Source organism: Hoplias malabaricus, chromosome 1, assembly GCF_029633855.1.
Source record: "Hoplias malabaricus isolate fHopMal1 chromosome 1, fHopMal1.hap1, whole genome shotgun sequence".
NCBI classification, from domain to species: domain Eukaryota; kingdom Metazoa; phylum Chordata; class Actinopteri; order Characiformes; family Erythrinidae; genus Hoplias; species Hoplias malabaricus.
The window spans coordinates 32,812,276-32,839,328 of NC_089800.1; the positions used below are offsets into that span (position 1 = coordinate 32,812,276).

General features: G+C 46.0%; 1 protein-coding gene across 2 annotated transcripts in view; it reads right to left on the reverse strand.

Moving 5' to 3' along the window:
* Nucleotides 1-27,053, reverse strand: part of ppp2r3a (protein phosphatase 2, regulatory subunit B'', alpha) — a 60,387-nt gene extending 33,334 nt beyond the window's left edge. Inside the window, exons 1-3 of one of the 2 annotated variants that reach the window (XM_066662420.1) lie at nt 26,877-27,053; nt 7,812-7,878; nt 429-2,996 (exon numbers count right to left, since the gene is read on the reverse strand). In XM_066662420.1, the coding sequence (XP_066518517.1) occupies nt 429-2,564 (2,136 nt within the window). In that variant the 5' untranslated portion in view covers nt 2,565-2,996; nt 7,812-7,878; nt 26,877-27,053. The remainder of the gene's footprint in view (nt 1-428; nt 2,997-7,811; nt 7,879-26,876) is intronic. The other variant, XM_066662419.1, reaches the window with a different exon arrangement.

Consider the following 27,053-nt stretch of genomic DNA (forward strand, 5'->3'; position numbering starts at 1 on the left):
AAAGAGAGAAAGAGAGAATGTTTGAGTGTGGTGGACGTTAACTGACATCCTGAATAATATTCTAATAAACTATGAAAAGCAGCAGATTCTCTTCACACACACACACAACACTGCACCAAACTACCACCCCAACACCCCCTATCCCGCCCTGCTCCACCCCCTCCTCCGTATAGCACAGAGCCTCCGCCCTCCCCCCGGAGTAAAGGTCCGGTGCAGGGAGCCCATGTGGCAGAGTTCAGTGTTCACAGGGAGGAGCTGAAGCAAAGACTCCTGCTGGAACGTAATTAGACAGTGTGACAATAATCAAGAACACAAGAACGCAGTCCACACACCCCTGAACACACACTGACATAACAAGAAATCCAGCTTATATTCATTCATTCATTCTTTCTTTCATTTAAAGATCCATAACTCTCAGCAGTACTCACTCTGATGATTTCCGGTGTTTGCTGGATGAGGATTGTTGATCCACTGTCTCTCTCTGAACTTGTCACTGAGTCTGTCACAGGTGTCAAAGGTGTCACTCCACATGTTCCAGGTGTTACAGGTACTCCAGGTATATTAACAGACACAGGTAAGTCCTCAGGAGGAGGTTCTGGAATATGTTCTGCAGAAGTTTCAGATTTGGCGGTGGCTAACGTGTCCTGGAGGAGACGCATGACCTCTCGCTCTTTGGACTGAGTTCCCAACCCAGCGCCGCTTTCCACCAGCTCCTGGGCAAAGCTCTCAATGCTCTCCAGAATCCTCAGCAGCAAAGCGCCATCATCCTCCTCCCCAATCTCACTGGGGTCCCGGCCTACAGGCTTCGGGTACGGGAGCCCCAGAGGACTGTGGGACAGCACTGCAGGACTGGGAGTCCCTGAGCTCAGGATCGGGATCTGGTTTTGGTAGGAGCTGGTTTGGACAGATTCGCTCATGCGCTTCAGCTTGGGTGGCAGCGGAGGTTCCTTCTGCATGTTCTGTGAGAGACACTCCAAGTCCATCAGGAGTTTGTCGATGTCATCCTCCCCTTCCTTGCTGACTCTTGGCTTTGAGAGCGTCTTGGACTCTGCGCCATACAACTGACTGCCGACCAGCTCAGGCCGGGGATGGAACACTGTTCCGTTTCTGCTGATTTCTGTAGTGCCTGAATCTGAGGATCTCTTCAAATGCTGTCTGGACCCTAAAACCCCAAAGCCGCCGAGCTTCCCCTCGTATCTTGGCATCCGCTCCAGCGAGCGCCCCGCATCTGCATCCTCCTCGATGTACAGGGTTTCCATGGAATCTTTACAGATGCTGTCACTGCTGCTGGAAAGCAGGGAGTTGGTGGAAGGGAAGGGGTCATGGAGGCTGGTGGCGACAGAATGAAAGGAGGACGAAGTGGCGACGGAGGGAAGGTTGCTGCCATTGACAGAAGCTTGGGACGTCAGGGATGGAACCAGACCCTGGATGGATTTTAGGTTCCCTGGTAGATCCTGGGAACCTTCATGGGACTCCTGTTGAGAAGATGGGGACATGGATTTAGACTGGGCTTTTGCCAGCGGAGGAGAATGGACAACGTCTTCGTAACGTGGTGGCTGTTCGTTGCTGAAAATCGGAGAGAAGGGACCTTGCTGGAGACCATGGAGGCTGTTGACGAGTTCAGACAACTCACTGTGATCCTGCCTCCCGGTCTGACCCAGCTCCAGCTCCAAAGGGAGCCTCTTGAGGTAACCGGACAGCTTAGCCATCACGTTTCTGTAGATGGCTTCAGGGTTCCCAGGATCCTCGCTTCCATCTCCGCTTATGGACTTCCTCTTGATGCACTGCTTTATGATGTCCGTGCACTTCTTCAAGTCCTCAGAGCACTTGAGCAGGATGTCCAGGCAAGCTTTAATGTCCTCCCCTGAGGCGCTGCTGTCTGTCTTGGTCTTCTCCAAGATGCGGGCAATGAGATTCTCCTCGCTGAGGCTGTTTAGGTACAGCGAGGCCATGCTGCTGTTTAGGTTTTGTTCCAGAGACGTGCTCCGGCTCAGCTTCTGCTCTTCCGCCACAGACTTCTGCAGAAGTCCAAAAGGAGGACAGTTCTCGTCACTGGATGCAAAGTGGCCATAGATGATGTCCAAGTCAGTGGATCTTCGGCTGAAGGAATCAGGCCTGACTTTTCGACCCTTCCTGAAGGTCACGTGGCTGGAGGAGTACTTTATCTTCTCGAAGGAGAACTCCTTGGTCTTGCCGCTTGCCAGGTTGATGGCCTCCCCTGTGATGTCCTTTAGACTCGATGAGCTTTGGATGGCAGATCCTTTCTTTACCTTCGGGATCACCTGGTGGTAGTCCTCGCAGAAGTGTCCGGAGCCACCGCCGTTCTCCAGGGATTTTGAGGATGGTTCCTGGAGGCTCATTGGCCGATCCGAGTAAGGACGGGAAGGGGGGATGTCTAGAAGCTCAGCACAGGTGCTTCGGTGGGCCATGAAGCAGTTGAAGCCCTGTTTTAAAGCTGCACAAGGTCCGTTACAGTAGTGCACCGTGTGCTGGACTCGCGGGTCGACCACTACACTGTTGTAGCAGTTGATGCTGCTGACAACGATGCGATAAGTCGCTGCCATTTTATTTTAATACTGTTTACAGTAAAGATAATGATTTTAAAAATTCCCAGATTTTTGTAGAAACAAACCAAAGCAAAATGTTCTCTCTCTGCACCGAGACGTACAGAAACAAAAGACCACTCAGAACTTCAGACCAAATGTCCAGGCCAGTGCTCAGCTGGCGCCCCGTGGTCAGAGAGGTGAGTGTCAGCCATGGTGACGAGGCTATCCCTTCCTCAGCACACGACACTGAGGCCTCATTAAAGGCCCAGACCCAGTGCTCCTCATCATCTCTCCTCTGGACGTTGGAGGCCTAAAGGCAGGGAGAAGCCCCCAACCTCGTAAACCCCTGCCACCTGGTGACACTCCTGGCTTGAGTTGATTCACAGATGTCTCTCCTTTGTCTGTGCAGTGGGTCCCAGATGTTTCTGTTCTTGAATCCAAGAAGAAGAGCTGAGAAAGAGAGAGAGAGAGAGTGAGAACACTCGTTGAGACAGTATTAATTTATAAATATAAATATAAATAAATTAAATGAATCACAACGTCTAAACTGAAAACAAACAACAGCAGAGATTTTGCACTGGTTTTTATATTCTGGATCATACGTAGAAAAGTGGTGACGTTTCAGAGGAGCTGGACTGGGGTGAGGCTAGGGGGTGAGAGTGTTGGATGTGAGAGTGGGGGCTGAGACTGGGGCGGGGGGTGAGAGTGTGAAGGTGACACTGGGCGGTGAGACTCTCTCACCCACACAAACACACTCTCTGTCTCTCACACACACACTCTGTCTCTCAGTTCAGTTCAGTTCAGAGTAGCTTTATTGGCATGACTGATGGAGTACAATGTTGCCAAGGCACAAACAATTCAGAACATTGTGTCTTACTGAACTGTGAAAAACACAGTATATATATATATATATATATATATATATATATATATATATATATATATATATATATATATAGTACAGACTAAAACGTCTTCAATTAATAGACAAGGCAAAGTTATAACAAAACAAACAAAATATAATACTATTAAAAACACTCTATTTCATTATCTCTCTCTCACACGCATACACAAAGGGAACGAGAGAGAGAGAGAGTGAGTGAGTGAGTGAGTGAGTGAGTGTGTGTGTGTGTGTGTGTGTGTGTAAGTGATAGTGTGGTGTTGGTGTGAGCTGCTGTTTTCTTACATATTTTAACGAGCTGATCACCTGATAGCCTTTAACCCGTTAGCATCCGCTATTTCCAGGCCACAGAGGCCACCGCTTTGGTGTGTGTGTGAGTGAAAGAGAGAGAGAGAGAGAGAGAGAGAGAGAGAGGGGGGGAGAGAGATCTCCAGTGTGTAATGAAAGACTCATTGTAGTAGAACAGTGTGAGTCACAGCAGTGTGTGTGTATGTGTTACTCATTTTGTCCACATTAAAGGACAGATAACCACAGTGTGACTCACTTGTTCATTCATTCATTTCTTCACCAGCTTCATTCACTGCAGTGAAACACTCACAGACTTTACAACAGTGAACTATCACTGACAACTAACAACCACCGCCATTCTGCTCAACACACTCGGAGAACACTAACCTCTGATTCTGTTCATCAGCTCAACACACTTTGAAAACTCAGTGCTTTACAGTTAGGCCTTGAGGATGTCGTCCACACCCCTCCCTGCACCCCCACAATTAATTACGTGCAATTCGATCAGTTTCTTATCAAGGCTTCTGATGTGTTTGTGCGTGCTTTCTGCTATGTCCAGTGATCCGTGATTAATCAATCCACTGTAGAAAACATTCAAAATTCCAAAGTACTTCTGTGACTCATTTAATACATCATTTATCAGTCACAAACACACGTTCTGAAGTATAATTCCATGTTTAAGGCGAGCTATGTGTCGTCTCTGAGATTGAGCATGTGCAGCCCATGCTTGCAAACAATGTTTTGAATCATTCATTTGAATTTGATATGTGAACCGATTCACTTAATGACTTAATGGGTGGAATCTACACTCAACCCTGTTGTCCACCACCCAAACAAGAATCAGTGAATCACAACCTCCACAACACAGAGAACAATACAACAACCACAAGGAACACTATAGTAAACACCAGGAACTTCTTAACTGCCGGGAATGTCATAACCACCAGGAACACCATAGCGTCCGCTGGGAACACCGTAGCAGCCGTTTTCTGCTCTCTGCCAGACAGACTATGGGTAACTAAAGTTTTGTCTCCACAAAGAACCGGCAGGAGAACACGGATAACTGGCAGGACAACATGGAGAACTCCATTTTCTTTATTCCAAATGAGTTATATGTTAAAACAGTGTATTAATTAAAAATTCTATTGAATATTAAAACGTGAACTGATTTGTTTTTTACTCTAAGCACAAATTTCCTGGGTCTCTTACGAACACAAGTCTCAAAAGAGAAGACAATGAGCACAGACATAATGAGTTTAATATTTCCAGGAGCCACATTTATACAGCTTCATACTAACAAGAACAATATTAAACTGATATAGAAATACTAAAAAAGGTCTTGTCTTTTTTGTTTTATTTATTATACAAATTTCCACGTGTTTTATTTTCGCTGGGAACCTGGTTTGAGTAGTTTCACAGGTTTTTCGTTTCCCAGTATTTTTTTTTACAAAATGGAAATCCTTTGACCTTGCCATTTCCACCTCCTAAACACCTCAAATTTAAAAAAAAAAAATGTTTTGGATCATAGTATGGAGATTATTCTCAGCAGCCGGAGTGACATAAAAGTCACATGAATTATGACCTGGCCTTTCAGACAGAGTCGGATTTCCACAGATGGACTTGGATCATATGAAAGTGGCCCAAATCTGATGTGAAAAAGTCAGATTCAATGCGATGTGTGCTGTTCATACAGCCACATGAATGACATTCGTGTCACGTATGACTGAGCCTCTTTACCTGCTGTGTGAACATAGCCTTAGTATTCCTTGTCCAGAATATTACCAAGCCAGTAAACAGCAGATGTTTAAGCCATAGTACATTTGATTTGTTTTGCTTATTTTGAGAATTTGCAAATATCATACACTTTTAATTAAACACAGGACAAGGGGCAAATATCTTTCGTAGATTTATGAATAAATTTGTTCAATAAACTGATGTTCTTTACCATAATAGTGTGTGTCCCGTGTGTGGACACAGCGAAGGCTGAATAAAGATTTTCAGAATAATCACAAACACAGACCTCGACCTCTCCAGCTAAGTCAGCTAATACACACTGTAATTCACCTTCACAATACATACACACACACACACACACTCCCCTTCTTCACAGAGGAACACAGTTCTTGTTCTTAATGAAACATCTGTGACCTGCTTTGGTCCAAACCCAACAAGCCCAACAGCAGCGTTCTCCCTGTTTAAACAGCCCTGTTCAAAACACCTGCTTTTAGTGTCTGTTCCTTTAAATGTTCATTTAAACACCCGTTTACCTCGACCTGAGCACATAGCAGTGCGGCGTGAGGATCAGAAGCTCGGATTTTTAGGCCTTTTAGCTCGGTTCTTCCTTCTCCCTTTTTTTTTGCTCAGTGCTCTTATATCTCCATGTTCGTTGTGTCTGCTTTGCTGCATTTAATCTCATCTTTGCACTCTCACATAAATGTGGGAGTGGGGCTATTCTAAAGTCTTTGTACTTGACGTCAGAAGTGGAGCAGAATCATAATAGCTTGTTTTATCCCATGTTTTCTCACTTAGGCAGCGCACAGAAAACTGACTGGGGTCTTGTTTAACAGTGTGTGGGCTGGTGGGCTCCAGATTTACCCACTGTGTTTGTGTGTGTGTATGTGTGCGAGTGTGTGTGAGAGAGAGAGAGAGAGAGAGAGAGAGAGAATATTAGTGAATATGTGAGTCAGTGGAAAGGGATTAAATTTTAGAGCTAAGGTTTTTCCTGCTCTGTCTCAGAGGGAGTGTCCGGAATATTCCACAACTCTGTGAAACTCCAACTTTACCTCACTCCAGAAAAATGCCAGAGAGAGAGAGAGTGAGCGAGCGAGCGAGAGAGAGAGAAACGGGGGAGGGGGGGGATTTACTCCACTACAGAGTGTGTGGGTGTGTAATGTGTCCAGTTCTCTTTCTCATACACATGCATTTCCATGCCAGGGCAGTCTGTGTGAGGGTCTGAAGGCGGAGCAGGACGTGGAGCTGTAACGGAGCAGGTCGGGGACAGGGTCAATTCTGTTGCCCCCACGTTTCATAGCTCCACTCCCGACAAGTTGCTGCAACCTCAGCAACTGTACAACAGCTGGGGACACCTTAAATCCATCTTAAACTAAGAGGCCCCACTGTATGAGGACACGCCACGTGTCTACAGCTCCACCTCGTAACCTCACTGTGAGACACAGCAGAGATCCTTCACTGGACACTGTTAAAGAACCTCTACACTAAACACAGCAGAAGCAACAGGAACAGTGGTGCTTGTACATTGTCCTCCAGATCAAAGAAAGAGAAACAATAACAATCACAAAGACCCCGCGGTTCTCACATATGAACCTCCTGAGACACTGCGGAGAATCAGGTCCGGAGATTCCCAGAGTCATCCTTCACACATGGCCACAGTGGGAGACTGTTGTTCTCAGAGATGGAAATGTTCTGCATGGTTCAGCCAGGGGGTGTAGCTTGTGCAGCACATGGTTCAGGCAGGGGGCGGAGCCTGTGCAGCAAATGGTTCAGGCAGGGGCAGTGTCTACAACACAATTCTCCGGAACATTCCTGGGTCTGATCACACAAGGAACAGTTCACACAGAGAAGTGTTTATTATCCACATTATAACAGATTATCCATGGTCAGAAATGAGAGACGGCTATATTTATCTCATACACAGCTCCTCTCCCTGTGCTGGAGAGACTCTCACAGCACTCACAAACACAGACCCCATCGCCTCTTTGTGTTAGGGGTAAAGTATCCCATGGTGGAGCATAATGAGGAGAAAGTACAGTTATCAACTGTTAGCCAGATTAGCATTTTCACCATAGGTCATCATTATCTAATGGAAAACAGTTAGAAACAGACATTACTGCGTTTCTAGGCTCTTCTGTCTGAATCTGAGTGAGTTATTCACACACAGATCATACACAAACTTCAGTAATTGTCTTATTTAGCTTATTTTAGTCCCAACCTGGGACACGACACTCAGGAGTTTCTCTAGAAATTGTGAAAGAGGCTTCAGGAGATCAAACCAGAGCAATATCAGAGACTCTGTTACCCTTGAGTAACAGATGTTTTCACTAAGTAAACTTTCTCACCACTTCAGACGCAGAGGAACCAGGACATCAGCTCTGTCATCCTCTCTTTCAGGTCCATCTTATCCATCTGCTCCGCACAGAAACACAGAGTAACATGACACTTCTGTTCATTGCTGCTGCTGTTTTAGTTACACAAACATCTTCAGAGATGATAAAAGGGTGAAAAGCATAGAGAAATACATTGTCTTTGTTCTTATAGGAGTAATGTGGAAAATTTAATTGTGTTTAAATTACAGCCGCAGTTTGAGTTCAGTATTCTGTAATTTTTTTTTGAAATTCACAATATATTAAAATGTATAAATAAATGGAAAGTAAGAAATATGACTCAGCTGGAGAACAGTCCCGCCTTTTAAATATACACAAGATATGTTTTTTTTTCTCCTGGGGTGTAATTAATTTTAATAGCATTGTATTGAAATCAATAGAGAGGGGGAAGCAGGGAGGGTGGCTCTCTCCACAATTTACATAGTGCAGTTTCTGCAGTGCTGAGCCCAGATTACCTGCGACAGAGGCTCTATTCTACCAATTATATGTCAGTGAAGCATCACAAAATTTTAATGCTTCAATTATAAGGTAAATATATTACAGTGTCCCTTTAAGTCTACAGCAATTTAGCCCCACCCACTTCCTCCTGCGGTCCGTGTGACCAAGTCTCTGAGTAGGTTGTGTGGAAATGTGTGGTTCCCTATCAGTCGATTCACTCGGTACAACACAAGCTGTATGGGATATTATGCCTCTTCCATATCTGGCTGAAGACACCTCTAATCACGCCTGTAAGGCAGATGACGCATAGTGACGAGGGTAGGTGGGCCCGCCCCTCACCTATAACCTCTGGACACTAGCGTCTCTCTTCAGTTCTTATGCTCTTCACCTCGCTAAGAACACCTTACACTTCTCTGCTAATCTAGCTAGCTAGTTAGCTCTTTTCCTTAGCAAAGACACTACAAATAGCTTACTGTTCCAATAGGAAAGAACGGCAACAACCTCACGTTGGTGAGTCGTCTTTCCGCGGAGCGCTGTTTTGGAACGTCTTTTGCATTCTTCTCTTGAGCTCGCTTTGCCTAGTCTCGGTGCTAGCCCGTTTAGTTTTGCTAACGGCTATCTAAATGAGCTCGCAAGCAGCTACCCGCCATGGCAGGAAAGTCCCCCGCCCTTGTCCTCAAGGGTGTGGGTTCGCTATTCATGAGAAGGACCTACATGATGCGTGCCCAGTTTGCCTGGGAATCGTTCATGCTAGGAGGGCCTTACTGCAGCCTGAGGCATGCGAGTTCTGTCACCGGCTCAGACGTTCTACCCTGGAGCGCAGGGTGTCGTTTGTTGAAAAAATTCTCGGACAAGCAGCGTTGGACCGTGAGGATCCCGTTTTCCGAACAAGTTGAGCCTTCTCACTCGGACGCTGAAGAGGCTGAGTCAGTGGGTGAGCCGTGTATTAATTGGGCTGAGCACATGGAGAGTCTGGGGGACGTGTGTGAAATGGGTTCGCAGTCACCTGCTCTCCTAATGAAGCCCCGGATCCCCGAGCCCGCAGCTGAACTAGAGGACGACGACCCTTTCGGTCTTGGGTTAGATGAGCACGGTCTCTCCGAGGACGAGCAGGAGGACCTTCCGGCTCCTCTCGTTGCAGCGGCTTCAGGGGGGAAACAGGACGAGGCGGACACGTCCTTTATCTCCCTTTATCGCCGTGCTGCTCAGAAACTGGACGTCCAGTGGCCCGCTCCTCACACAACCAAAGCGGCTACGAGATTCTCTGGGTTTTTCCTTCCCCCGGTCCCGACAGCGGTGAAACACCGTCTCCCGCTGTTTCCGGACTTCATCGCCGAGCTAAAGTCCTCATGGGCTAAACCACTGTCGACCCGTACGGCGGTTCCGGGTTTCGCGCCATTTCTCGACATAGAGGGGGCGGAGGAGACAGGTCTGCTGAACCCCCCTCCCATGGAGCCGTCATTAGCAGCTTATCTCGCCCCATCACACAACCTAGGGGTAGCAGGACCAGCCGTGCTTCCCTCTAAGCCCTGCCGTTTTTCCTCCTCGCAGCTGGATAAAGTTTACCGCGCTCAGGCAGGCACAGCTAGGGCTATGAATTCGGTCACTCTTCTCCAAACATATCAGGCGATGTGTCTGGCCGAGCTCGGAGAGCAACTGCCGGCGGAGAGCCCGTTAACCGCCTTGCTTAACGAGGTCAGAATTGCCTCGGATTACATCCTGCGCATGTCCCGCTGCGCTGCACTGTCACTGGGCAGAGGAATGGCGTCAACGGTGGTGGCTCAGCGCCACTTGTGGCTGACTATGTCCGATATGTCGGAAAGAGACCGAGTGTCCTATTTGGACGAACCCGTTTCATCTGCAGGTTTGTTTGGTCACTCTCTCGAAGCCATTCAGGCTAAATTTGAGATCAGGAAAAAGCAGACAGAGGCACTGCGCTCTATTCTGCCAAGAAGGGAGGCTAAGCAGAAGCCAGCGTGGGTCGCTCGTAAGCCTGCCACTCCATTTCTCGCTGTAAAGACGTCTGCACCGGCAGTTCTTCCGGGGAACCCCCCTCCTAAGCAGCAACCACAAAAACAGGCCCCGCGGCACTCCACCTGGAGCAGGGGTCCTCCACCTGGACCTCTGAAGGATTCAGCGGTGAGGAGGAAGAAGCCTAATTCATCCTAACCTTCAGTTCAGTGTGGGAGAGGTCTCCGAGGCTCGGAGACACCGCAGCCTCTCCCCTCAGGCCCCTCAAGAGGTGCCACCCTTCTCCCGTACCGGGGCCCAGTCCAAAAAGGACACGTTCTACCCCAGTATTGTTCACAAAGCACCTGTTCTGCCCAGACACGTGTGCACAAACATCCCCTCAATTCTTTCCCAGTTCTCAGGGGTGGGTGGGTTTCCCACAGTGTTTACAAGCCCCCAGTTTGGGTGCAATAAAAGAGCATTATGTTCCTCGATGTGCCTTAATAAAGTCTCATTTTGTACATCAGGAAATAAAGGTGTCTGTTTCAAGCAAAACAATAAACGATCTGGCGTTAGTGAGCCTGAGGAAGCATTCTGTACGCTCCCCAGCTCAGCCACAGGAGGGCCTCATTTCCCCACAAATAGGCTGTTATCACAGCCGACTCGCAGCTCATGCAGCAGAGTGGCGCGCATGCGCAGTCTCTCCTTGGGTAGAAAGGACAGTGTGTGTAGGGTACCGTTTACAATTCCGAATTCCCCCTCCCCGCTTTTCCAGCGTGGTGTTCACCCGAGTATCGGGCAGTGCTGCAGCGGTGCTCAAGGAGGAGATAAGAAATCTCCTCAGCAAAGAGGCAATAAGAGTGGTGCCTCAGACCGAATCACGAAAGGGCTGGTACAGACGTTACTTTGTTGTGCCGAAAAAGGACGGAGGGGCTCGTCCAATTTTGGATCTGAGAGTGCTAAACAAGCATTTGAGAGTCTTCACTTTCAAAATGCTAACTCTGCGCCAGTTCCTTCGCTCGATTGGCCAGGGGGACTGGTTCACGTCCATAGATCTCACAGACGCATATTTTCATATAGCAATCCATCCAGATCACAGAAAGTATCTGAGGTTTGCATTCGAGGGAGTGGCGTACGAGTGGCTCGTTCTCCCGTTCGGGCTTTCTCTAGCTCCTCGCACTTTTACGAAGTGTATGGAAGCAGCTCTCGCCCCGCTGCGGGGGCGAGGAGTGCGCGTGCTCGCGTATTTGGACGACCTCGCTATAATAGCACGGTCGAAAGTGAAAGCTCGGACAGATACAAACGCTGTGCTTTCTCATTTGAGGCAGCTGGGCTTATCGGTCAATTTAAAGAAGAGCTCTCTGATCCCCAGTCAGAAACTTTCTTTTCTGGGGTTAGAAATATGCTCGCTCTCCGGCCGAGCATGTCTGTCAGAGCGCAGAATATGTGTGCTTCGCGACGGCCTCGCTCAGTTTCAGCTGGGACACAAACTGCGCGTCCGCCAGTTTCTCCAGCTGTTGGGCCAGATGGCTTCTGCAATAGCGGTAGTTCCGCTAGGTTTACTTCTAATGCGGGCATTTCAGCGCTGGCTCTTATTCCATCGCTTGATTGCCTCGCGTCAATTGGGGAAAAGAATAGTTGTGACAAGAGCATGCATGACAGCGTTGTCCCCTTGGAGGGAGTCCCGCCTATTGTGTCAGGGCTCGCCGATAGGCAGAGTTCTGTTTCGCAAAGTGGTGTCGACGGACGCGTCCCTAACGGGTTGGGGGGCAGTGTGCAACCAGGTTGCGGTGAAGGGGGCGTGGTCTCTGGCTCAACGCTCACACCACATCAATTGCTTGGAGCTACTGGCGGTTCATCTAGCCTTAAAGCACTTTCTCCCCGTTCTGTGTGGGCAGCATGTCCTGGTCAGGACAGACAACACCACTGTGGTGTCTTATATAAACAGGCAAGGGGGGACACGTTCCCTTCCTCTGTTGAAGCTGTCCCAGACCCTTCTGTTGTGGAGCAGTCTCCACCTTCTGTCACTCAGGGCAACGCATATACCAGGTCACCTGAACCTGGGGGCAGACCTCCTGTCCAGAGGGGGCCCTTCAGCACGGGAATGGAGAATCAGTCCTCTGGTGGCAATGCAGATATGGGATCGGTTTGGCAGGGCCAACGTAGATCTCTTCGCATCCAGAGAAAACGCGCATTGTCCTCTGTTTTTCTCTCTAACGGACCACAGCGCACCCCTGGGAGTGGATGCGCTGGCACACCCGTGGCCCAACACTCTTCTCTATGCGTTTCCTCCAGTAGCTCTTATATTGCCAACACTGGAGAGGGTGCGCCAGGGAAACCTTTCCCTAATTCTGGTAGCCCCCTGCTGGCCATCGAAACCATGGTACGCAGAGATAATCAGTCTTCTTGCAGGGGACCCTTGGCCTCTCCCTCTTCACAAGAACCTCCTGTCTCAGGCAGGTGGAGAAATAGTTCACCCTCGACCGGAGTTGTGGTGTCTCCACGCTTACCCGCTGAAAGGTCAATGTTAATGGCTCGTGGCTTACCCTCCAATGTAGTTGCCACTATTCAGAGTGCAAGAGCAGCCTCTACAAGAGGTCTGTATGCATTTAAATGGCATGCATTTGAGCTTTGGTGTCAGGAGAGGGAATTGGTCCCTTTCCAATGTTCCATTGTTGATATTTTAACTTTCCTTCAGGAGTTATTTGAACGAGGGCTCTCTTTTTCAACAATAAAAGTCTATCTGGCAGCTATATCAGCCTGTCATGAGGGCTTTGGTGGGTTGTCACCAGGAGCACACCCCCTAACCACACGTTTCATGAAGGGGGTGAGGCGCCTAAAGCCTGTATTTAGGCCCACTGTTCCTCCCTGGGACCTGTGTATGGTACTTGGTGCACTATGTGCACCTCCCTTTGAGCCACTGGAGTCTGTGGACATCAAGTTCGTTTCATATAAGACTGCTCTACTCCTAGCTTTAGCATCTGCAAAACGGGTGGGTGACCTCCACGCACTGTCAGTGCACCCTTCTTGTACCCAGTTTGCACCAGGGGGACACTAAGGTGACTCTGTGTCCTAATGCAACATATGTGCCAAAGGTGTTGCCTATGTCTTATAGCTCACTGGCTTTTGAGTTAAATTCTTTCTCTCCTCCTCCATTTACATCTGAGGTGCAGCAAAGACTACACATGCTCTGCCCCGTGCGGGCACTGCGCACATACATTAATCGTACTCAGGATTTCCGTAGGTGTGACCAGCTTTTCGTCTGTTTTGCTAAACCAGTTCGTGGCAGGGCTTTGTCTAAACAACGTCTCTCTCACTGGGTTTTAGAAGCTATTTCTATAGCTTACAGCAGCAAAGGTATGGATTTACCAGAGGGGGTGAGGGCTCATTCCACAAGAGGAATAGCTACATCCTGGGCTCTTTTTAAGGGTGTCCCAGTTGGAGACATCTGTGCCGCTGCTAGCTGGGCATCACCTAATACATTTGTTCGTTTTTATCGCCTGGATGTGCTGGCCCCTTCGGTAGCTCATGCTGTCCTTTCTATAGGGTCTAACATGCACTAGGCTGCTTTCTTGGTTCGGTGTCTGTTTCTCGGGGCGTGAATTTAGATCCCATACAGCTTGTGTTGTACCGAGTGAATCGACTGATAGGGAATGTTAGGTTATGCATATAACCACTGTTCCCTGAAGAAGAGGAACGAGGTACAACACGGGCTGCCCCGTTTCACTATTAGCTCGGTGAAGATCAGCATCTTGAACTGAAGAGAGACGCTAGTGTCCAGAGGTTATAGGTGAGGGGCGGGCCCACCTACCCTCGTCACTATGCGTCATCTGCCTTACAGGCGTGATTAGAGGTGTCTTCAGCCAGATATGGAAGAGGCATAATATCCCAAACAGCTTGTGTTGTACCTCGTTCCTCTTCTTCAGGGAACAGTGGTTATATGCATGACCTAACGTTCTGAGAGTCCTCTGGCAGGCGGGGGATGAGTTCTGAGGCCCACTGGAGAGCCAAGGAAAGATTCTGAGAGGAAACTATAGAGGCGAGCAGTGACTTCACAGTCTCCTGTGGTTCTGACCCAGACCCAGTCAGTGCAGTGTTTACTGTTACACACTTAGCTCCTCACTGACATTCTGACAGTGTTGTAAGAAATTACAGTATGGACCCAAATGTGACTGGCTTAACTTGCTGCAATCAACAATATTAATATCATAACAAATGTTCCAAACCAGTGTGTCTTCCTAGAGATAGGTTGACCATTTGGCATATTTAGTATATAAACAGGCAAAGCAGGAAGAGCCACAACAGCTCTCACTGTGGGACCACAAGACCTAATCAATATCAAAGGAAGTTTATTACTGAGTAATCAACAACCACCACAGACAAAGTGAACTAGTCTAGACATGGAGGTGATAGAACTCAATACACATTAAGTTCCTCACAGATGACAGGGTTCTATGTGTATTGTGTTCTTTAGGAGGAGCTGAGATGAAAGGCGGGTTTGCAATATAAAAATACTGTGTTCTTTTACTCAATGTTCAATCTAGCTCCGCTGAACCCATGGTACATCTTTGTATCTTGCAACTGCTTACTGTAATAAAGGTTTTCCATTTTTCATCAATTTTTGAGAGACATCCCATTTTTTCCTACAACTGGCGAGCCATCCACTCGAGGGATTTTCCAAAACAAAAAGTGGGGAAGACAAGTTGGTAAGTAAAATCAATTCTGTGTTTACACTACTGGTTTTAGGTTATCACCTCGTTTAAAAAAATCTAGAAAATTTAAGGACAGGGATAATTCTGGGTTAATCTTTTATTCAGTCACAGCAGGAGTCGTGTACCAAATTTCTGATAAATCTGTAAAGATTCTAAAGTAAGTGAATCCTCCCGACGTAGTGTGGTAAACAGAATAGTATCAGTATTAGGTATTAAAGTTTCTAAAGTAACTGAAACTTGTTGTGTTGTAAAGTTTCTAAAGTAATTGAAACTTGTTGTGTTGTAAAGTTTCTAAAGTAACTGAAACTTGTTGTGCTGTAAAGTTTCTCAAGTAACTGAAACTTGTTGTGTTGTAAAGTTTCTAAAGTAAATGAAACTTGTTGTGTTGTAAAGTTTCTAAAGTAACTGAAACTTGTTGTGTTGTACGTTTCAAAAGTAACTGAAACGGGGGGTAGATTTCTGTGTGGTGAATACATACAATTGTTTGACCCTGAAACAGCCTGATTGGTGGAAGTACTGAGATAGTTTTTTTTTTTTTTTTTTTTTTTATTTCTTCCTTTCTATTACACTGAATAAAAGTCTTAGAATGGAGGAATTAGTCATTGCATACATTTCTAAACATGGTTCAAAGGAACTGTTTAATGGGATTGAGAATATTGTGGACGAACCCTATAAGTGGGCTATGTCCCAATTCGAAAACGATCCTAAAATGCCCAAGAATAAGAAGAAGAAAATTGCAAATGCTCTTCATGCCATCTTTGCCTCATATAAACGAACCAGGAAAAGGTTAAAGGAAGCAGAGACACAGAGAGATGCCCTTGAGATGGAAAATACAGTGCTTCACGCTCAAATTAGTGAAAACATAATGTCTATGAAAAATTACCAAGCGGGGGAGACAATTCTGAAGGAGGAAATAGTCAGACTAAAACAAGAAATCTCTAATTATAAGATGGACAATAACAGACTTGTATCATCTGTGGAAAGGTTATCAAGCGATCTACAGCAGACTAGATCAGCATGTCAGTTCATGTTAAAAATATGTCTGCCCCATTAGATGAAGGACTAGATAGTGAGGGAACAATAGATTCCAAAACACCATTGGATCAAATCAGAAATCAAACACATTTTCAGAACAGGTATGAAACAAACCCATGATCACTACTACTCTAATCGTACTATAAGGTTTCCTATGGCACCACTGCATTCTTCCACCACAGTTCGCCCCGGAGAGGAAGAAAGTAGTGCTGTCACAACTACTACTGTCCGTGCTCTGAATCCCACTGAACTGGAATCATTAATCAAAAATGTGGGAAAATTTGATCCAGTAAAACACGATCCCCTAAATTTCTTAGACAAATTGGAACAGCACGCTGACATTCATAGGTTAACAGATGCAGATGCTTGTGTTGTCTTGATTATGTGTCTTCCCTCTACTCTAGGCCGAGCTCTTTCAGATAAAGTTAAAAATAAAAAGGCTAACAAGGCAGAAAGAAAACAGGCATTGTTAGAAGTTTTAGGAGCAAGAGTCATTAACTGGAAAAAAATCACAGAGGTTACCATGCAAAAAGTAGAGCATCCTGTCACATTCTCAGAGAGACTCATGGATGCATTCTTAACCTACAGCGGTATTGTGGACATTACTACACAAGACCAGAGATTTAAATCTGCTCTGATTGCACAAAGTGACGGTTTCACCCGTGCCGCCATTGCAATGCATGTGACCTATATGTCTACCTATGATGAGATCATTACTAAAATGACTCAGTTTTACAATAGTAGTAGCGGTAATAAAAAATCCACCCCCATAGCAGCCATCAATGGTAAACTTTCTCATCAGAATACAGCTCAAAGAAAGGTTTCCTGGAAGAATGAAGGTCAGATAGCTAGAAAGGCTGATGAGAGACCACCACCTTATAATCCTAATGCAATCTTAGTGTGTTATTCTTGTGATAAAGAGGGACATATTGCTAGAGAATGCAAATCTACTTTGAGGCATGGATCTCCAAAGATGTTCCCAAACTCCAAGGTGCATAAAAAGCTCAGGGAATTTCAAAAAGCAATGAAGACACTGAGCACAGAGAACAGTGAATTACGGGCTGCTCTAGGTGAATTGCAAGCAGCAATAGAGAAACTGAGCATAGACAACTGTGAATTACAGGCTGCTCTAGGAAGAGCAGACTGTAAATCTCTGCACTGTTCTGCATAGGAATCACAGGACTCTGTGATACCTGTAGTACTTATGCCATGAAACAGTATTGTAAGCCAATTTTAAATGTTATTGGAGGTCAGTGCAATGATTGGCTATTGAAGATATTAAACACATAAAATAAAAATGATGCATTTGTGAAATCCGTAATAACCATTCATTAGTGGTTTTGTGTTCACCATCTTTGCCGATGCAAGATGAAACAGTTCGTCCCATTTGCCATTGTTGTGTATTCACACCACAATATGAATATTGGTGTTTGTTTGTGCTGCCATTTGGCACAAACCCCCCACTGACAGGTCTGACACTCAGCAGCTAAAGCTGTGTGATAAGGAGGGGAGGGACAAGGTGTGCAGGCAGCTTTCATACAAAAATATAAACATTTGTGCTTCACATCATTATTTAGTGCTACAACTAATATTAGGGAAAACATGAGTGACTCTAAAGAAGGGCTTTGAGCAGAACCACAATATTTAGAATGTGGGGATCAAACTCAAAGTGAAGACTCCTTATTCCCCCACAAAGCGGTTAGCGCTTCCTCACTTCTCTTAGAGTCTAGAACTCTCATGGTTAGGTAGGGACAGTAGTAGCACTATTTAATATGTGAAAGTCCACAGGTATTTTAATAACAGATGCCATCAAAACAGGATAGTGCTGTTGCTTTTTTATCCATTTCAGGAAATGTCGAGTGAGTGTTGGAGGATTTTCTGAAGCTATGGTGGATAAAGAGATGCCAGCAGATACTCTACTCAGCAACCTGAAACCAACTGAAACACAGATGACGACGGAAGATGCAACACTTAAAGCATTCATCTCTCCTACTGTCTTAAACAAAATTAACTCAAATGAAAACAAAAAGTGCTTTCAAAAAGGGAGAGATTTTAGGATTTATATATATTTTTTATTTCTTTTATATACTTTCCTTTCACATTTCATATTTACAACCTTTCATTAACTGATCAAGCTGACAAAGCTGAGGTTGGTGTTTAATGTATAATGTTGTGTGTGTGTGTGTGGTTAGTTTTCACATTCCAACTTCCTCAAACACTTCATTTTGGCAGTTCCACTGAATGTGATGGTTGTTGAATGAGACTCCAAGAAATCTTGTTAATGTTTGGTTTTTTACTTGTTATTCTCTCATTCTCTTCTTCCTTGTAGAGGAACTGTTATGATAGTTTACTATTAGAGCAAGTATGTACCAGTGTGTTTTGAGGCACTTCTCCAATGACGGGTAAGACTTCTCAAGCCAGTGAGGGGCAACCTAAGGCAGGAGGGTGTCGACCACTGGGTATCACTCAGAAAATTTATGTATAGTAAGTAGTTGATGTGATGCTTCAAAAGCATCAAAGGGGGGAACTGTAAGAAATTACAGTATGGACCCAAATGTGACTGGCTTAACTTGCTGCAATCAACAATATTAATATCATAACAAATGTTCCAAACCAGTGTGTCTTCCTAGAGATAGGTTGACCATTTGGCATATTTAGTATATAAACAGGCAAAGCAGGAAGAGCCACAACAGCTCTCACTGTGGGACCACAAGACCTAATCAATATCAAAGGAAGTTTATTACTGAGTAATCAACAACCACCACAGACAAAGTGAACTAGTCTAGACATGAAGGTGATAGAACTCAATACACATTAAGTTCCTCACAGATGACAGGGTTCTATGTGTATTGTGTTCTTTAGGAGGAGCTGAGATGAAAGGCGGGTTTGCAATATAAAAATACTGTGTTCTTTTACTCAATGTTCAATCTAGCTCCGCTGAACCCATGGTACATCTTTGTATCTTGCAACTGCTTACTGTAATAAAGGTTTTCCATTTTTCATCAATTTTTGAGAAACATCCCATTTTTTCCTACAGTGTACAATCAGCAGTGTGTTACAGATACACACTGATATAACGCTACTGAACTCCACTGATCTCCACTGGACTCTGTTAAATCCCTGGTTGATTTCCCACTCGCACAACGTCCCCACCCCACCCGAAAAACCACAACAGTGGCATTAACATCTCCATCATCAGTTCAGACAGATCACATTCTTTCTTGTAGATGGTGCATCTTCGGGAGAACAGTCACCATCTCACAGCTATAGGACTACAGAATGCACTCTGACTCAAAGAGAGAGAGAGAGAGAGAGAGAGAGAGAGAGAGAGAGAGAGAAAGTGCTGTCTCCATGGTAACAAAGTTGATGGAGGTTTGTTGTTGCTGTGGTGTAGATGAATGCTGCAGATCTCGACTCTTCAGCAGCTAGCTCTGTATCAACACACTCACCATGTCATTTACACCCAGGGTGGGGGGTGGAGGTTGGTGAAGGAGTGAGAATGTGTGGGAGATCTGGAAGTCCATGACCAGTAGGAAAACTGGGGGCATTGAGATTGAAGGAACAGCACTCTCTCCTCCTTCAACATCCACAGCTGAGGAGGCTTTGAGCAAGACACCCGACCCCTGACTACGCACAAACACACAAACTTTAAATAACAAGTCTTACACGGTTCTCCTGTCTCACACACTGCAGCTCAAGGTCTCCACTCCACCAGCATGGAACCTTTCTGTTCGGGCCCTAATTCCAAAGTGTTCAGCACATCACCACCAACAAAAACAGGTTCCAGAACCAGAATAGTGGGTTCTCCAGCAGGAACTGTGTGGGCATCATAAAAATAGTCAAGATAAAGAAGCTCCAGAAATAGCTCAGAGACTAAAGAGTCTGTTGTCAGCTGGACGCCTCATTTACAGCGACCCACTGTCCACTCTCTGAACAGAAAAAAAAATGGTGAGCAAATAAGAGCAGGAATCTGCTGTGTGTGTGTGTGTGTGTGTGTGTGTTTTGTGGCTGAGGTCAGTGGGACTCGAAGATAAACCCTGACTCTGATTATCTCTACCTCTGTCCTGGTTCAAACCCACAGCAGCTCTGTGAAGGGACGCAGCCTTGGTTCCCATCAGATGCAGAGCAGAGGTGGGGGTGGGGGAAGGTTCACTGGAGAGAACCGAGGTTCTAATCCTGAACAGAACCCAGAACAGAAGGTGGGTACTGTCAGGGCTAAAGTATATGTCAGGTTTAAGTCTCTGATTATCCTGGGAACTCTCTGCCCCTCGGTTCCAGCAGGAGCTCAACACATTTCCACCCCCTCCCACATTGAACACCCCCCCAACACACATACAGCACCCACCTGAACAGAGGGCAAACAGCTGAGACCACCCTCTATGTTCCCCTCCATTGCTCCCTCACTCCTTAACTTTACCCTCCCTCTCAGACCTGGCAAAACTGTGTGTGTGTGTGTGTGTGTGTATATATGTAGGGTGAACCACCACTCACAGCATTTCACATTTGTGAGGTCAAAGGTCACTAGGCAGTGGGGGTTCTTTTTCACCAGCACCAACTCCAGCTCCAGCTCCAGGGTATTTAAAAAGGTGGACGTATCTCAAAATGAGGGCGGTATTTATGACATGTGTGTGGTGTCTCAAATTTCTGTTCTGTGTTTTTAAGTACAAGGCCAAAGATAATTGAGGTGCATTTAAGATAGCCACAGGTAGGGGGCACTGTGGGAGCTCACTGACTGCTGATGTCACACCCTGAAACAGGTGGGGGATAAAAAACAAATGTCCAGTAACCCACCGCAGTTTAGCGCTCAGTTTGGGTTAAAAGAGAGAGCAATGAAGCTGAAAACAGACAAAACACTCAGAAGACTTTGTGTTCACAGCTCAACTAGGGAGTGAGTTTTCACTACTTTTTCCAACACAGCCTACAGTGCCTTGCGAAAGTATTTGGCCCCCTTGAACTTTTCAACCTTTTGCCACATTTCAGGCTCATAATGGGCAATAATTTCAGTCTCTCTATGTGCAAAACTGATAGAGACATACCCCAAGCGACTTGCAGCAGTAATTGTAGCAAAAGGTGGCACTACAAACTATTAACTCAAGGGGGCCGAATAATATTGCATGCCCCACTTTTCAGTTTTTTATTTGTTAAATAAGTTTGACACATCACGATTGTGTCCCATTTGTTGTTGATTCTTCACAAAAAAAAATACATTTTATATCTTTATGTTTGAAGCCTGAAATGTGGCAAAAGGTTGAAAAGTTCAAGGGGGCCGAATACTTTCACAAGGCACTGTAAATGAGGCGCTATTTAGTTCACTATGCAGCACTAGAAAACTAGTGAATTAGGACATTGTCCACTGCTTAGTAATAAAAAGAATATGCAATGTTTCCTGGTCTACAATCAGCTCCTGTTGTGAGCTCTAATGTTCACTATAAACTACCAGTGCATTGTGGAAGACTGTTGTGCCTTGTGTCACACTTGAACTACACTTTCCATAGTGCCCTAAAATGTAAACAGGGAGACATTTTGGAGCAGGGATCAGGGAGCAGGGGGGGTGGGGTGTGGGGGGTGTTAATATCAGCAAGGTAAAATGAGCTTCTGCTGTTGCATATATGCAAATGAAATCTGTTCAGATTGGACATCCTGTAGTGTGCCTGTTAAAAAGTTTGTAAACAGTGTAAAGAGGCTAACATTTGAAGTGATGCTGTGTCTGAATCTGTGCCCTATTCACTCCAACATTCCTACAATGCACTGCAAAATGTAGTGTACAACCCATGTACACCAGTTGACACTAGTAGATAGCAGATACCCATATTGCACTGCGCTGTTTGGTAAAAACCCACTTGAAGTTGTGTCCAAAATTGTTCCCTACCCTCCTGCATTCTGTTCCCTAGAGTAGTGCACTATGTAGTGCATAAGGTAGGGAATGGGACACAGTATGAGTGATTCAATCAGATGGGGTTAAAGGATGTTTTTGGAGTACAGTGTTCACTAGCATGTCCCCTTCTGGAATAAGGAGATGTCTCCATGTCCACAGCTGAGATATGCTCTGAGAACTCTGGGACAGCTTTTATCTCGGGGTCGGGAGAAACAACAGCAGAGAACAATGGGTTTAACAGACGGTCGCCATGACAATGCTTACATCATCAAAACAATATCAAAGTCTCCAGACAAAAGCCTCCAGCCCAACATCTGGAAAAGTACAGAAACGTGAAGGCAAAATGCTACAGTTTTATTAATGAGAGCGGGGGTCTAGAGTAAGTTTAGAGTAGTAACTTTTGGAGATACAAGACTTAGTTCAGACAGTGACTGGGTGTGTGTGTGTGTGAGTGAGAGAGAGAGAGAGAGAGAGAGAGAGAGAGAGAGAGAGAGAGAGTGTGTGTGTGTCTATGTGTGTTTAGAGTTCAATAATGAGAGTATTTTGTGCAAAGACAGTAATTAAGCCAAGACTGACACTCGCAAACACACACCATCACACACACACAATTATCATCAACAGCATCTGAACACACACACTCCCTCTTCTCCACATTGGAACACAGACCTTGATCTTAATGAAACTTATGTGACCTGCTTAAACCCTGTCTAAACAGCCCTGTTCAGAATGCCCAGAGAAAGATCTCTCCGGTCCTGCCCCTCACAGTGCCCTATGGGAGAACGCCGCCATACAGTCTGATACACCGCCACACACACTCATCCCAACAAGATCCAAACTAATCTCACACTACACACTAGAGGTGGGCGATACGGGAAATTTTAGTATCTATTCGATACCAAGTAAATACAGGGCCAGTATTGCTGATATTGATACTGATAACGCTAATCTTCGCCACGTGACGGTGCAAAAGCAAAAGATGATCAATAGCAATAACAGCGTTGGTATCAATATTATCAATATCTTGATCGATCCGCCCACCTCTTCTGCACACAGCATCCGGAACATTGTCCCAGACCCCCCCCCCTCCCAGAGAGAGAGAGAGAGAGAGAGAGAGAGAGAGAGAGAGAGAGAGAGAGAGAGATGCCCCTTTCACACATAAACTCAGGAGTATCTGGTCATTCACACATGGAGCTCACAGCTGTACATTTTCTACCTCAGGCATGCTCTCACAGCGGGAGATGAAACACGTGATTTAGGTGTGGTGCACAGTGCTTGTACAACGAGTGCAGGAGAAACTCTGGAACATTTACTGCACCATTCTCACATGCGATCACTCTGACTTTACCCAGAATATTTACTAGGGCTCGAGGAGGATAAAGTCTGTGTAAGCTCCATGAAGAATGTTGTGGGTCATGCTCACACATACAGCTCCTCTGGGTAAACTCCGAAACATTTCTGGATCATTGTACAGGTGTGAAATAGGCAGTAAAGAGAGATGAAGAGAGAGATAGAGGGGGAGAGAGGGATAGGAGGAGACAGAGAGAGGGTGGAGAAATACAACCATAACAAAGAGAAACCTCTGAGAGACAGATAAAAAACACCAGCTTTGTATCCACACCTGATTTCCCAGAATACACTTTCCCAGCAAACCACAGTGCCCTGGGCCCAGGAGGAACATCCTTCAAGGAATTCTGGAGTTCTCCTAGTCAGCCTTTATTTCCCCAGAGCACCTGGGAACACAAGTCTCTCCATTTGGTCAGAGGAGACACAGGACTCCGCCGGAGCACCATCCAGTGCTGGATTTGGTCCCAGCCACATTCCGGGCTGGATTCCACACTTCATTTTGAGCCCTGCTCCAGGTGTCATTCCTGCATTATTCCGATTTGTTTTTATCCAAGCATTATTCCATGCTGTATTCTGAGCATTTTTCTGGGGGTATTCCAGGTGTTATTCCAGGCATGGCTCTACAGGCATTCTAGTCATTATTCCACGTGTTATTCCGAGTGTTACTCTGAGCTCCAGCGCCCGTTCTCAGACTGACTCATGTCCATTAGCTTGCTGTAGACATCCCTCTCTGACACAACAACAGACAACTCGGAATAGCTCAGCACTGGATCATGAGGCCGGAATGAGTTTTGCTGTGCCGGAGACAGGAAAATGTTCCTAGGTTTTTCATCCCATGTTCATTCTGTTTCCCTGTTGTAATTAACAGCATGTTTCCTTTTTTAAAGCTTGTTGTATCCGGCAGTTTTGATGGAAGCGTTGTTCCAGGAGACAGTCGAAATATCAAGATTGTGATCGCTCCTGTATTTATTGGCTTTGTTTATTTAACTGTGTTCACACTACAAACACACTTTGACATCACCACCACAGTAAAGAGCTTCAGGTTAACACTGGCTACAGGTTAATACGCAGCTTTTCACAAAATGTATTCCCAAGGTTTATTCCAAGATTAATTCCCAGCTTACATTAAGCTTGATTCCAACCGGTATTCTGTACTATATTCTGAATGTTTATCCCAGCTTTATTCAGAGCAATCCTGATCTGGCTTTAACTTCAGCTGAAGTGATGACTGTTCTAAGGTTCCTGATCTAGAACCCGGATTATCAGAGGAGTTCCTTCTCCGTTTCAGCTTCTACAAGTTTCTCTAATTTTACTGCAAACACCAGTCACCCATAACATACACACTCACACACACACACACACACACACAGAGTCACATACACCAGCTTTAATGAGCTCAGGTCAGTAGGAGCCGCTAACCGCTGTCTGACCACAGGAGAGTGGAATAACATGGTCAGGATTCTTTGTTAATGCCACTGTGGATCAGCATCCTTTACCTTCAACAACTTACAGTTCCACCTTGAATCTCAGAGCTCGTCAGGATGGTGTTCCTATGCCTTCAGAAACTTACAGGTCCACATTAAATCTCAGAACTCATCAGAACTGCACTGCAGCAGCAGATTCTTCTCTTCTGGGAGGAATTTACACTATATACAGGAAAACTGCTAACAGCCCACCCCCAACACTGCTGTGTGGAACTGGGTTCTCTGCAGTAATGGGAGTTACTCTGGTGTGTGAAACAGTGGAACTGTGTTTTGTGGAGCAATGTAGTTCCTCTGGTGTGTGGAACAGTGGAACTGTGATCTCTGGAATGAGGGAGTTCCTCTGGTGTGTGGAACTGTGTTCTCTGGAGTGATGGAGTTCCTCTGGTGTGTGGAACAGTGTTCTCTGGAGTGAGGGAGTTCCTCTGATGTGTGGAACAGTGGAACTGTGTTCTCTGGACTGAGGGAGTTCCTCTGATGTATGGAACAGTGGAACTGTGTTCTCTGGAGTGAGGGAGTTCCTCTGGTGTGTGGAACAGTGGAACTGTGTTCTGTGGAGTGATGGAGTTGCTCTGGTATGTGGAATAGTGGAACTGTGATCTCTGACGTGATGGAGTTCCTCTGGTGTGTGGAACAGTGGAACTGTGATCTCTGGCGTGATGGAGTTCCTCTGGTGTGTGGAACAGTGAAACTGTGATCTCTGGCGTGATGGAGTTCCTCTGGTGTGTGGAACAGTGGAACTGTGATCTCTGGTGTGATGGAGTTCCTCTGGTGTGTGGAACAGTGAAACTGTGATCTCTGGCGTGATGGAGTTCCTCTGGTGTGTGGAACAGTGGAACTGTGATCTCTGGCGTGATGGAGTTCCTCTGGTGTGTGGAACAGTGAAACTGTGATCTCTGGCGTGATGGACTTCCTCTGGTGTGTGGAACTGTGTTCTCTGGAGTGATGGAGTTCCTCTGGTGTGTGGAACAGTGGAACTGTGTTCTCTGGAGTGATGGACTTCCTCTGGTGTGTGGAACTGTGTTCTCTGGAGTGAGGGAGTTCCTCTGGTGTGTGGAACAGTGGAACTGTGATCTCTGGCGTGATGGAGTTCCTCTGGTGTGTGGAACAGTGGAAGTGATCTCTGGAGTGATGGACTTCCTCTGGTGTGTGGAACTGTGTTCTCTGGAGTGATGGAGTTCCTCTGGTGTGTGGAACAGTGGAACTGTGTTCTCTGGAGTGATGGACTTCCTCTGGTGTGTGGAACTGTGTTCTCTGGAGTGAGGGAGTTCCTCTGGTGTGTGGAACAGTGGAACTGTGTTCTCTGGAGTGAGGGAGTTCCTCTGATGTGTGGAACAGTGGAACTGTGTTCTCTGGAGTGAGTCCTCTGTGTCCTCTGGGATGAGTTGGGTTGGTAAGTGTGATCCAGACCAACAACAATAGGCCCCTGACCTCACTGATGATTATAAGGCTGAACTTCATCAGATCTTCACAGCAATGTTCCAGTGTGTGGAATAAGTTCTCCCAGAAAAAGTAGAGACTGCAGTGAATGAGTCCTGCCTTTACCAAACTACTGCTCTATTAAAACTCAACTCTATGCACTATTACACTCATATTACAGCTCTATTACAACTCTGGTACATATTCTAACTGGATCTGAATCTGAGACAGGGAGAGGGGTGAATATACAGATTAGTTAAAGGTTATTTACTCAGAGGTAAAACTCATAAAGGTGTACGGACTCGTGCACGTGCACACAGGTAACACGCACGATGAACCCACACGCGCCCCACACCTCACCGAAGCCAAAAGATCAAAGCGTAAATGAGTGAAGTCATAAACAACGACAAATATTTCAAATGAATTGAATTGTGAACTCTCTGTTCCACCTTAAATGGTGCAGCGGTCTGAGGCAGGCGTCTGGGTGGGTGAGGGAAGGCGCCAGAACCCGACTGCTGCACCATTTAAGGTGGAATGGTAAAATTAGGGGGAAAAATCCGGGAGCCCATTTCAGCCTCAGCTTTGTAAACACGCTGGGATCCGCCTTTCATATTTGTTAACAACAATAACGAGCGTAAACAAACACACGCAGAGGGGCTCGAGCAAAACTTTTCGCCCCCTTTCAGTCGGTAAAGTTCTTCTCTCGCCCACAACAACAACCAACTTCACCGCGCTCAACCCCAGCTCAGCCCAGCGGAGCACCCACCTCAGTAGCGGGACGCCGCCTCTGCTCTCCTCGGCCTCAACACGCCAAGTTCACGCTGAATATCTCCCAGTCTCCGGCTGTCCAGTCCCCCAGTTCTATTTTAACGGAGATCCGCTGAAATCAACACGGCAGAGGAATGCCTTCTCCCTGCCACACTCTCACGAACACTCCGGAGTC